This window comes from Papaver somniferum, chromosome 5, assembly GCF_003573695.1.
Source record: "Papaver somniferum cultivar HN1 chromosome 5, ASM357369v1, whole genome shotgun sequence".
NCBI classification, from domain to species: domain Eukaryota; kingdom Viridiplantae; phylum Streptophyta; class Magnoliopsida; order Ranunculales; family Papaveraceae; genus Papaver; species Papaver somniferum.
The window spans coordinates 20,439,931-20,452,902 of record NC_039362.1 but is presented as its reverse complement, the minus strand read 5'-3'; the positions used below and the strand labels follow the sequence as shown (position 1 = coordinate 20,452,902).

Genomic DNA, 12,972 nt, shown 5'->3' with positions numbered 1-12,972 from the left:
ATCAATCTCACACTGATTCAAGGTACAGTTGCGTTCCTTACTCTCTGATCCCAGCAGGATACTACACACTTGATTCCATTAGTTGATCTCACCCGCAACCAAGAGTTGCTACGACCCAAAGTCGAAGACTTGATAAAAATCTGTCTCACACAGAAAAGTTTATAAATTGAATAAATCTGTCTCCCACATAAATATCCATGAGTTCTTGTTCCGTCTTTTGATAAATCAAGGTGAACAGGAACCAGTTGATAAACCAGACTTATATTCCCGGAGAACAGCCTAGTATTATCAATCACCTCACAATAATCTTAATCGACTAGCGAAACAAGATATTGTGGAATCACAAACGATGAGACGAAGATGTTTGTGATTATTTTATCTTGCATATCAGAGAAATTAATCACGAGTCAATTATTTCAATTGTACTCAATACGATATAATCGGGCAAGATCAGAACACGCAATTACAAAGAGAATAGTTGGGTCTGGCTTCATAATCCCAATGAAGTCTTTGAAGTCGTTAACTTACAGGGTCTCCATAGAAACCTAAGGTTAAAGTAGAATCGACTCTAGTTATGCAACTAGTAACACACATGATATTTTTCAAATCAGGGTTTGCAATCCAAGTTACCTTGGTAACAAAGCATTCAATATTCACCGTTAGATGAAAAACCTGATTCAACCAAGCTAATATCTTTCAACCGTTAGATCGAACTTAGCTTGTTACACACAAATGAAATGTACCCTCAATTAGGTTTATGTAACCGTACCTAAACGTGTACACCATGTTGGTTCACAAATAGTGTTAGCCATATGATTACTCTCATATCAAACTTATTCATCTTAACCATAGTTTGTTCAGATGACTCAAATGAAACTAGTTAAAGAGTTTTTCAATTGCTATATTCTCATAGAATTATACAAGAACACAATTGAAGCAAAATCGGTTTGATTCACTCGAATCAATCATGAACATTATAGCCACAGTTTGCAAAGATTGCATTCCTTATTATATAAATGTTTATGTTCATGCTTAAAACCGATTTTAGAACTTTAACCTTCAAGTATGCAAACGGGTACGCATACTTGAAATACCCGGACTAAGATTGAGTTACGCCAGTACGCAAACGGGTACGCATACTTAGGTTCCCGGATTTCTCAAAACAATAGGTAGCAAATGTGTGCACATACTATGGTTCCCGGACATGGATTACATATGTGCAAGAGTGCACAACATGACATATCCAATAATGGTTAAGTGTTCTAAACTCTTATTTCAATCATTGAAAATTTCTTAGAGGATGACAATAGCCGTTTTTTCATACACTATTAACATCAAAGCAATTTACAAGTTATTGAAATAATCATTACAAAACATTCCAAGACAACACCAAAAGATTGTATCACACACACCATGTAAGATGTTACTCGACAATTTTCACATAATATAAGATGAACTTGGACAAAGAGAAAGCTTGCCAACACATATTTCGAGAAATATGTATTAAACTCAGCTCGAAATCTCAAATGTGTGTATAGAAAACTATATCGTAATACGACTTATGTCTCAATATAGGAGATAGAGTAGATATATACCTTCCAAGTGATAGATGAGTTTAAGTCTCCACATACCTTTTGCCGATGAAGTTCCAAAATCTCCCCTTAGTAGTTATTCATCTTCAAATGATGAGCGCTGTGAAAACTAAGCTCAACTACACAATCTATGTCCTAGTCCGAGACATATATAAATAGGCTAGAAATCAAGACTTATAGTTTTGATCACTAACATTGACAAACATGCTTGAGATAGCAACGCATGCGAGTTCGACCGAGCAGTGCTCTAACAATCTCCCCCTTTGTCAATTTTAGTGACAAAACTATTAATACATATGGATTACAAAATAAATAAAATTTTGTAGCTTCTCATCCAAATGCTTGATCTCCTTGGCATCTTCAACACGACTCGAAAACTTCGTCAACTCCTAGTAATCCATGATTCTAAATTTGTTCAACTCAACATTATAGTTGTTGAAGATCCGTAGCGATAACAATGAGAAAACAAATGCTCTCAATCATTATTATACAGTGTCATAGTATTATTACACAACATAAAAGTTCAATTGTATCACAACTTTGGCAACAATACTATGATGATATGTGTCACTCCCCCTTAGTCAATACCTCATCTCAACATGAAAACCACTCCTCCTTACGTAATGATCTGTAAACCATGTGTATTTATAGTATGAAATTACACATTAATTCTCCCCCTTTTTGTCAATATAAATTGGAAAAGGTACGAAAACTAGTGGGATCCTCATGAAATTTTCATATAGATACTTCATGACCAAAAGAGAATAGCATACCAACTAATTTAGATGCAATCATAATGCCGAATCTAAATGCATTCATCAAGGAGTTTATAAAGATATAATATAACCCCTATAATATTCCACAACCGCATTCCCCACAAAGATTTGGCAATTAAGCACAAGTTCAGAAAGAACTCTCCCCCATAAAATGCCATTCCTGAAAGAACAACAAAGGCGACCCTGCTTTTACAAGATAAGAAGGATTTCCTTGGACATAACTAAATCACATGAAAACATGAATTTGTATCCAAAAAACTCAATTGAATCAACCACAAAAATGATCAACTCAATTGGTCATGCTCTACATAAGAGAACTTATGGAGCAACACAGTATGTGCACAAAAATGTGGATCAGAGATCCACCAATATTGCGGAATACACAAGGATTCATTCTATTTTCCATCACTATTTGCACAATGACATACAATAGACATAATCCTTGTAATTTTTTTTATCCTTTCTTCCATCAAATAATGACATAAAAGGCTTTAACTTTTGTAAGTCAAAAGTTCATTTTATCTTTTATCAATACTTTCATACCGACATAATAGAGATAAGTTTTGAACAAGTATGGGACAGTCACAGGTTCACGGACGTAAACAACATATCCCATAACAATTTGCAATATATAAAATCATAAATATTAAAGTTGCATTAATCATCTTCCAAAAACTTAGAATTTAAATAAATAAATCTAAAAACATGAAGATGAAAACGTTGGACATAGCTATGTGAACTCACAATAATGGCTATGTCAGACCCTAGTTATTCTTCTAAAAAACACAAGAAATAAATTCTCATAAGAAGATTTCCTAGATAAAACCAAAAACAATTCAGATGAGATCAGCAACCATGGAATGAGCAATGGCGAGTTCATCAGTTGCTCTCTTTAGCTCATCCTTCAAAAACACTAGGTTCTTTGATGCAATCTCAAGATGTTCACGCACGACCTCAAAATCTTGAAGAAGATTTCCAACTAATTGAATAGACATTTGGATTTGAAGATCTTTTTCATGATCAGTTGATTTAAAGCAAATAACAGGTATGGGATCATCATCAAGTTCAAAGGTTATATCACCAAAGTTGTCTTCCTTTTTGCTTCCTTCCATTGTGCACTTGATCAATCAAACCTAGAAGAGCTCTTGACGTTACCGTACCAGTATATGTATATCAAAAGCTTGATACATATTTAAAGGAAAAAAAATTCCACAAGAGAAACCTAGGGTTTCTTGTATATGTTTAGTAACGGAACGGGTGCACAAATTAGTGGTTAAGACCCAAGGCGAGGTCGGTTAACCGAAGGAGTAAACAAGTTTTGAGTTAATGACAGGAATCTTTGATACAAGGTGACTCGACTGTCATTCTAGGAAGAAAAACTAGTGTATACTAGGAAGGCATTATATAAACAATTTAAAACTAAACTGTTCAGAGTAAATTACAAGAAAAGAGATCAATGTCATCACAATACAACACAGACCATTTGTCAAGAAGAAAGTATCTTCATTGAGGGTTATGTGTATCTTCTCATTTGTCCATAGAGAGGATACACATACGGAAAGAGTCAAGTTGTATGTTGATGAACATGAAGTTCATCAGTGGTATTGACACACTCCTTTGCACTACCCTGACCTATAACTGAATTCTTATGCACATTTTCAAAAGAAATATCAGGAGAAAGATAAGAGTTACCTGAATCAGCTGCTTTCCTCGCCTTCTTGATCTTGCGCTTGAGACCGTTGATATTTGTCTTGAGTTCCGAAACACGATTATTGATGTGAATATAATCAGGAACGGTTATTTTAGAAGCAAGATCATTGTTGCTGGAAAGAGAGAGTTTTGAAGAATTTTTCTTTCTTCCATATCTTTTTCTCCTTACAGGTCTTTCAGAATTATCAGTCATCCATATAACATGGTTCCTTATACCATTATAAGTGGAAAGGATGTTATCTTCATAATCAGGAAATGTCCCATTGGAACGCTTTTCTTGATTGTGGAATGAATTTCTAACTGAACACTGAGGAACAAATTTGATAACTTCCTTAGACATCCACATGAGAATGTTGTGAAGTTTTTCATTTTGTAGATGAAGATGACATCTTATTTCAATGTGACATTTCTTTCCGCAATAAAAGCAGTTGACAGGAAGGTTTTTATCCATTCTCAACTGAGTCGTCCTTGTAGACTTACGTACTTTATTTTTAGATACATCTACAACTGTACATTGAGGAATGTCCTTTGCCTTAACAAAATTCATCTTACTAGTACTTGGAAATTCTATACCTTTATAGCCCAGACCACGTGTATCACGATGTTTTTTACATGCTCAAAGCATAGAAGATAGTTTTGTAGAGCTAGAATTGATTTTTTTCAAATTCTCTTCTAAATCTTTGACCTTTTCAAGAGACGTTCTAAGATCAGTCTCCAATTGTTTTTCTCGGGTGAGAAACGCCTTTTCTTTGACATTAAAACATTCTTGTTGAGAGACATATCTTGCTTTGGTTTCTACAAGTCTTTCTTTCACCACAAGGAGATTTTAACGAAGATCATCACATTAAGAATTCTTTGAAAATATATCTTCTTTACGATCTTTAAGAGTAGCTTGTAATAATCTATACCTAGAATCATACCCCTTAAAGAGTTTTCTCAATTTTTGTTTTCAATGCAGAGAGCAGTTAAAAATTCATCCAAGCAGGATGTTGACCTATTTTTCTTTAGGAGATGATCAAAGAAAATGATGTACTGAAAGACTTCTTCTTTGACATTTTGCCATTCTTATGAATCACTTTCATCGAAAAGTTCATCTAACTGTTCACGAAGATGAGCTTCCTAGTCAACTAAGGATTTGATCTCACTTATTTGATCTCACCCACAACCAAGAGTTACTACGACCCAAAGTCGAAGACTTGATAAAAAAATCTGTCTCACACAGAAAAGTCTATAGATTGAATAAATCTGTCTCCCACAGAAATACCCAAGAGTTTTTGTTTTGTCTTTTGATAAATCAAGGTGAACATGAACCAATTGATAAACTGGACTTATATTCCCGAAGAATAGCCTAGTATTATCAATCACCTCACAATAATATTAATCGACTAGCGAAACAAGATATTGTGGAATCACAAACGATGAGACGAAGATGTTTGTGATTATTTTTATCTTGCCTATCGGAGAAATTAATCTCGAGTCAATTATTTCAATTGTACTTAATACGATAGAATCGGGCAAGATCAGAACACACAACTACAAAGACAATAGTTGGGTCTGGATTCACAATCCCAATGAAGTTTTTGAAGTCGTTAACCTACAGGGTTTCGATAGAAACCTAAGGTTAAAGGAGAATCGACTCTAGTTATGCAACTAGTAACACACATGAGGTGTGGGTATTAGGTTTCCCAGTTGCTAGAGTTCTCCTTTATATAGTTTTCAAATCAGGGTTTGCAATCCAAGTTACCTTGGTAACAAAACATTCAATATTCACCGTTACATGAAAAATATGATTCAACTAAGTTAATATATTTCAACCGTTAGATCGAACTTAGCTTGTTACACACAAATGAAATGTACCCTCATTTAGGTTTATGTAACCGTACCTATACGTGTACACCATGTTGGTTCACAAATAGTTAACCGAGGTTAGCCATATGACTACTCTCATATCAACCTTATTCATCTTAACCATAACTAGTTCAAATGACTCAATCGAAACTAGTTAAAGAGTTGTTCAATTGCTATATTCTCATAGAATTATACAAGAACACAATTGAAGCAAAATTCGTTTGATTCACTCGAATCAATCATGCACATTATAGACACGGTTTGCAAAGATTGCAGTCCTTATTATATAAATTTTTATGTTCATGTTTAAAACCGATTTTAGAACTTTAACCTTCAAGTATGCAAACGGGTACGCATACTTGAAATCCATGGACTAAGATTGAGTTACGCCAGTACGCAAACGAGTACGCATACTTAGGTTCCCGATTTCTCTAACCAATGGGTACGCAAACGGGTGCGCATATTATGGTTCCCGGACATGGATTACATATATGCAAGAGTGCACAACATGACATATCCAATAATGGTTAAGTGTTCTAAACTCTTATTTCAATCATTGAAACTTTCTTAGAGGATGACACTAGCCATTTTTCACACACTATTAGCATCAAAGCAATTTTCAAGTTATTGAAATAATCATTACGAAACATTCCAAGACAACACCAAATGATTGTATCACACAAACTATGTAAGATGTTACTCAGCAATTTTCACATTATATAAGATGAACTTGGTCAAAGCAAAAGCTTGCCAACACATATTTTGAGAAATATGTAACTGAGTTAAACTCAGCTCGAAATCTCAAATGTGTATATAGAAAACTATATCGTAATAAGACTTATGTCTCAATATAAGAGATAGAGTAGAAATAGACTTTTCAAGTGATAGATGAGATTAAGTCTCCACATACCTTTTGCCGATGAAGTTCCACAAACTCCCCTCAGAAGTTCTTCATCTTCAAATGGTGAACGCCGTGAAAACTAAGGTCAACTACACAATCTATGTCCTAGTCCGAGACATCTATAAATTGACTAGAAATCAAGACTTATAGTTTTGATCACTAACATTGACAAACATGCTTGAGATAGCAACGCATGCGAGTTCGACAGAGCAGTGCTCTAACAGATTGCGATATTATTGCTTACAAACAAAAGAGATGAACAAGAAAAAATGAACAAACCTTTAAAGTTAAGAAGATAATTTGACAGATTTGAGTGGAAAAAAAAAACTTGTAGGAAGATGATTTGGAGTGATTTGATAACAAAAATAACTTTGTACTTGTAGATATTTTTCACGGATTTTGAAAAAATATCCGTTTGAATCCGACGGCGGAGAGACAAGAGCCGTCGAGAATGATGGATGGTTACAATCGGGTGTAAGAGGAGTGAAACCGAAAAAAGGTGAAAAAAATAAATTTTACAGTTTCCGTGTAAATGGCTACAAACTGAGTATCTCTTTGAACGCAGTAAAGTGAAAATTCAGACGGAAACTAATTTCGCTACATTTAAACGACACGAAAAACATAATACTCGGATTTCACTTCATCTAAGCTACAAGGAAGCGAAATCGCTCACCATAGCTTGACACAGGAAAAAGCTGATTCACGAGCAAGAGTTGGTAAATCTCGCTAAGGCCTCCGGTGGAGTGGACTTGTAAGCAAAAGCCCATAAATGACATTTGGCGCGAATCGCATGTTATTGCTTTCTCCGCCAAGGTTTTCTTCTGTCTTATTCAAGTTTCAATTTAATTAAGAAAAACCCCACCAACTTCTTCTTTAATTACGAAACCCAAAGAAACACCATTTTCTCACACAACGTACTAACGTAGCAGTAATTATTCAGAACTTTTTCAACACCTGGAGATCAGATTTATACAGAAACAGAAACTAATTTCACCATCTGTTCTTCATTCTTTGGCCATAATATTATCTTTTCTTTAATCCTAATTAATCCGTCACTCACCCAATCCTTTGAGTTTAAAACAAAACCTCTAGAAAAAAACCAGAATTCAATGCAGTTCTTACAAATGTTAATATTTTTCAGACTCAATTTTTGGAAGGATTCCTTATACTTTTGGAAAAGTTTTCTCGGGCATTTCCACAAACACTTTATGAGCTTCTTAAAACCCCTCTTTGTTCAGTATCATCAATTCAAACGTCGATTCTTAACCACCACCACCAACAACAACAAAATCTCTCTCAACCCATTTCTCATTTCCCCAAAATATCCATAATCTAAACCCTAGATTTGGAGCTAAACCCCATTCCTCTGTTTCCTTATTCCTGTGTTTCTCGGTTTCTGGGGACCGAGAGGGTTTAGATAATGGCAGGTGTTTCATCAAGAACGAAGTTTGTCACAATGGTAGGAGACAACAAGAAGAGAGAAGAAGAAGCAGATGATCATGAGTTGAATCGGTCCAGAACGAGTCATAGACTTCTCACTGCTGAGTTTCGTATTGCAACGAGTTTCGAAGGAACTAATCGAAAAAAACGTAATGCTAGACAAAGAAGAATCACTGTTAATACTAACTTCTGTTTCGGCACTGCTGGTGCTGGTGGTCCTTCTTCATCATCTTCTTCCGGTTCTTCTCCTATTTTGCAAACCAACTCTGAAGCTCAAACGATTCCTTCTTTGACGCGGTCGATTCAACCTTCCTCTGTAACTATCTTAACATTCTCTCTAATATTATTATGGGTTTTGATTAATTGCTTAATTACTGTTAATATATGACCAAATTATTAGATGATGATGTTATTGGGCCTAATGGGTTCTGCTGCTTGGTTTTGATGTATAAATTCTGGCTGGTTATATGTTATGCTGGTTTTCTTGTTGGTTTTGATGTATAAGATAGTTGTTAGATTCAAGAAGCCAGTACTTTAAATGTTAAGGTGTTCATTACTTGGTTAGGATTTGAAAGAAAAAAAAACTGTCGAATAGTAGGCCTAGGTCTTGGTTCTCAAACTCTAGTGATCAATGTTTTCTGCACTTAACCAGGTTGAAAGCACCACTGTCTAGTACTGAGCTTCTTGTCCGTGGGACCACAGTGGTGATTTGTAAGTTTGTAATGCTTTATTAGGTAAAGAGGGGGAATCATCTTGGTGTCGGTTGAAATACGGTCAAATGGCGATAAACGACATCTGACAATGGTGTCGTATTGTCATTTTTAGAAATATAAAGTGTTCTTGTTTTTTCCGGATTGTTTGTCGTGTTTTGATCGCCATTGTTTGAATAGATTATTGGGTATGTCTGTCGACCGTTGTATTGATTGTAGTCGGATCTCTTTCATTACCACCACCATTCGCAACTATGTATGACTTGAATTAAGCACTCATATGTCGCAATAGCTCCCAAGTATAATCAATACTCTTTCATTGTACATACTTAGTTCATCTCTTTGTATATTAGATGATTGCTGTTTTTTCCTTTTATAGAGAAAATCGTTTAATTGAATGATTATTGTTTTGTCGTATTATTGTATTCTCTTACAAGAGCCATTTAATCTGTGTAGGAGGTGGAAGTAAGGAGGTTGAGATTTCTTCTCCAGAAGGAACTTAGGCATAGCGATGTGAGTTCACTTGGGAGAATAGTACTTCCAAAGGTTTGTTATCAGGCTTCTCATCTTGATTGTATGTTTATTCAAGGAATCTATCAAAGTTTTAATCTAACATGCTCATTAAGATTGAGATATAGTTTTAGACTTCTACCAGTCAGTAAGCTGATGATGTACTAAACAAGAAGACTTAAAGAAGGCTAACTTAAGCGGGTTAACGTAGATCACATGCTGATATTTCTTCTTGCTAACTTGTTACTAATTATTACCATAATAATGTGTTGGAGTTGTGTGGCTCAATACACACATGTGAGTCACACATTGTGTAGCTAAAGATAGTCTCAATAATAATGTATTGAGCCACACAACTCCAACATAATGCAATTGAGCTCTTTTATACCATAACTACTACTATTATCCAGTACTGGAATCTTGATAATAAATTGATTTTCAGAAAGCAGCGGAAACATACCTCCCTAAGCTTAATATCAAGGACGGGATATTTCTAAGCATGGATGACATTAATGGTCTGCAAGTGTGGAACTTTAAGTACAGGTTTGCACTTAGTTGTTTCTCTACCAGCCAGTTTCGTATGATCTTATTACTGATAGAGGTTCTAGAATATATCGCTGATTTCATGTTGTCATGTTGTCTTATACAGATTTTGGCCTAACAACAACAGCCGCATGTATATTCTTGAAAATACTGGTGAGCTCGATTTGGCCCATACCTCGCTATTAATAACCGTTCTCTGTATTTCTTATCCTAAGCTCGGGTTTAATTCAGTTTACGTGTCTTGTATATTCTCAGGAGAGTTCGTGAGATTTCATGACTTACGAATTGGAGATTATATGATGTTGTACATAGATGATCAAAGCCAAAAATTTGTAATACCTTGAGATCTTCTGCTCTTTGATTTATTATTTTCTTGCATATATCTTTGTCGCTCTCTCGATGACTAACTACGTAGATTTTCCTTTATTGTTTTGGCAGATCATTCGTGGTAGAAAGGCTTCGGATCAGGATATATACTCTGACTATAGAAGGAATGGCTTTGACAGTAGTAACTTTCAGTTTTCTCTGGATTCGGAAGTAAATAAATCAAACTACTTTTATGTAAATTGCCCAACAATAGATGAGATGGGTATGTCGTACTTCTTCAACGACACAATTCCAGATCATTTTCCTCTGGAAGTTCCAGGTGCAACATTGCCAAATTTTCAAAGCCTTGAACCAGTTACAGGTTTTGGATCTGTGGATAACCTGTCTCTTGATGACTTCCCTTGACATTTCATCTCCTTCGATTTTCATGGTAGCGTTAAAACAGTAGGTAAAGTTATAAGTATGAAAATGACAAGGTTCCTTCCTTCATGACCAGACTTTTAAGCTTATATAATTGTATATTTTGTTCATCTCTGTTTATGGGACTGGATATGTATGTTATCTTGTGTTTCTTTCTAGCCTCATGTTTAATAAAACAGTAGGAACTCTTCAAGACATATTATGTAGTTTTAATGCGTCTTTTTCTCGTGTTCTTTTTTTTTTCCTTTTTTTTTTTTTAAGGTCTCGTGTTTAATATAACAATAGGGACTCTTCAAGACATGATATAGCTAAGATTTCTGTAAACAGCAGTTTTGTCTGTTAAGGTAACTTCCTTTTAACTCATCCGAATACAAAGCTACAGATTACTGTAATTCGTAGTAGAGGATCAATTGCAGACTACTCTCAAATGTTCCGCCAAAGCCCAAAAGTATCTTGGATGCTGTGGGCTGCAAGTCATAATTCAGTACCGACAATGTTGATGCTTTAGGCAACGGGTATTAAGGTGTAGATGCAAGTTTTGTAATGTTGAACTTGGAACATCTTTTGGTGATGGATTTGGAGTTATTTCTTGCGAATTTTCAAAGTTAAACGGGTTTTTCGGATTCTGTTTAACAAAACTGTATAGCTTGGCACAAGAATAATTTTGTAAGGAAGAATAAGGAGATTTGGAATTTCTTGCCTTTTATTGTATGCAGGTTCTGTTCTTTAGATGGAGAGGTTAATATTTGATTGATTAGTACAAGGGGTTTACAATTTCTGACTTGTGAAAACACCATATAAAATACTCAGATTTCTGAACTCTTTGCTGCAAATGAATTGGTATATGTTGAAGATTGTCAATCCTTGCTGCCTTTGACATTGAGTTCGTTATTTTATTAAGTTTTATGTTAATAAATGAACTTGTACTTCAGGAAGCTCTTCTAAAACTGTCATAGCCTCTGCAATTGAATTTTCTGCTTTCCACGTGATATCCTTGTTTTTTTTTGTTTTTTTTTTAATTATATCCGATAGTAGCTTGCAATACGTTGCTATGTATATACTTGATAACACGATTCAATTAACCAGTTTATTGCCTTTAACAAGGTTTTCGATTCTACTTGCAGCGTCGAAGAAGCCCAAACCAAACCTGCTGAAGTATGCATAAGTGATCATGATCTACAGAATAAAGACCGAAAGAAAATCTCGTGGATAAAACTTTTTTCTTGAAAGACGCGTCAATAATATTATACAATCTGAGTTTAAAGAAAATAATAAAGGTTCAGTTATTTTTACCAACCGAGTATGAGGATCCAGTTACATAACCAGGGATAAAGTGCAAATACTTCTTAATTTGTTCTATCAGGATGGTCCGAATTGGAGTAATTTTCTTTTTCGAAAATCACCGAACACATGTGTTTTCAAGTGAAGTACAGAATGGTCGCAATTTTGGCTGCACTTTTTGCGATTATTCATATTCATAGATCTAATTTTTTAAACCCATTTAATTATCGAATCTACATATACATATATATATGTATATATATATATATATATATATATATATATTTTGATGCCCTAGACTAGTGGTCCCTTTGTTAGAGCACTGCTCGGTCGAACTTGCATGTGTTGCTATCTCAAGCATGTTTGTCAATGTTAGTGATCAAAACTATAAGTCTTGATTTCTAGTTTACTATAGCTAAGTCTCAGACTAGGATAGAAAGTGTAGTTGAGCTCAAGAAATCCATGGCGATCATCATACAAGACGAAGAACTACTCAAGGAACTGGTGGAACTTCATCGACTAAAAGGTATGTGGAGACTTGAACTTATCTATCACTCAAACGTCTATCTACTCTATCTCCTATCTTGAGACAAAAGTCATTTTGCTCTATAAACTTTGATTATACACATTTGCTATTTCGAGCCGAGTTTATCTCGCTTATCTATTTCTCGAAATATGTGTTGGTAAGCTTTCGCTTTGGTCAAGTTCATCTTTACCTAGTGACCAAAGTCATGTTATGTTTCAATCACTTGAAAATGGCTTTGACGAAAAATAGTTTGTGAATAACAACTATATAACGTCCTCTAAGAATGTTTCAATGATTGAAATGAGAGTTTATATAACCAATGTTGGATATAAGCATTGTGTGGTAACACATACATGTATAAGTCCTTATTCCTTGAAACAAAGTCTGT

The 12,972-nt window shown here is 34.8% G+C and overlaps 1 protein-coding gene across 1 annotated transcript; it reads left to right on the top strand.

Annotated features, from left to right (window-relative positions):
- The first annotated feature begins 7,548 nt into the window (after positions 1–7,548).
- On the top strand, positions 7,549–10,957 carry LOC113277313 (B3 domain-containing transcription factor FUS3-like). Its single transcript, XM_026526439.1, has 6 exons — positions 7,549–8,583; positions 9,434–9,523; positions 9,930–10,030; positions 10,137–10,183; positions 10,286–10,362; positions 10,469–10,957. The coding sequence occupies exons 1-6, from the start codon at positions 8,248–8,250 to the stop codon at positions 10,760–10,762; spliced, it is 945 nt and encodes a 314-aa protein (XP_026382224.1). The 5' UTR covers positions 7,549–8,247; the 3' UTR covers positions 10,763–10,957.
- Positions 10,958–12,972: the final 2,015 nt, after the last annotated feature.

Bases quoted from the DNA above. Each gene is read 5' to 3' on its own strand.
- LOC113277313 (XM_026526439.1), top strand. From the start codon at position 8,248: ATGGCAGGTGTTTCATCAAGAACGAAGTTTGTCACAATGGTAGGAGAC. The intron at 8,584-9,433 runs GTAACTATCTTA...TAATCTGTGTAG, and splicing joins GGTCGATTCAACCTTCCTCT to GAGGTGGAAGTAAGGAGGTT. The intron at 9,524-9,929 runs GTTTGTTATCAG...ATTGATTTTCAG, and splicing joins GGAGAATAGTACTTCCAAAG to AAAGCAGCGGAAACATACCT.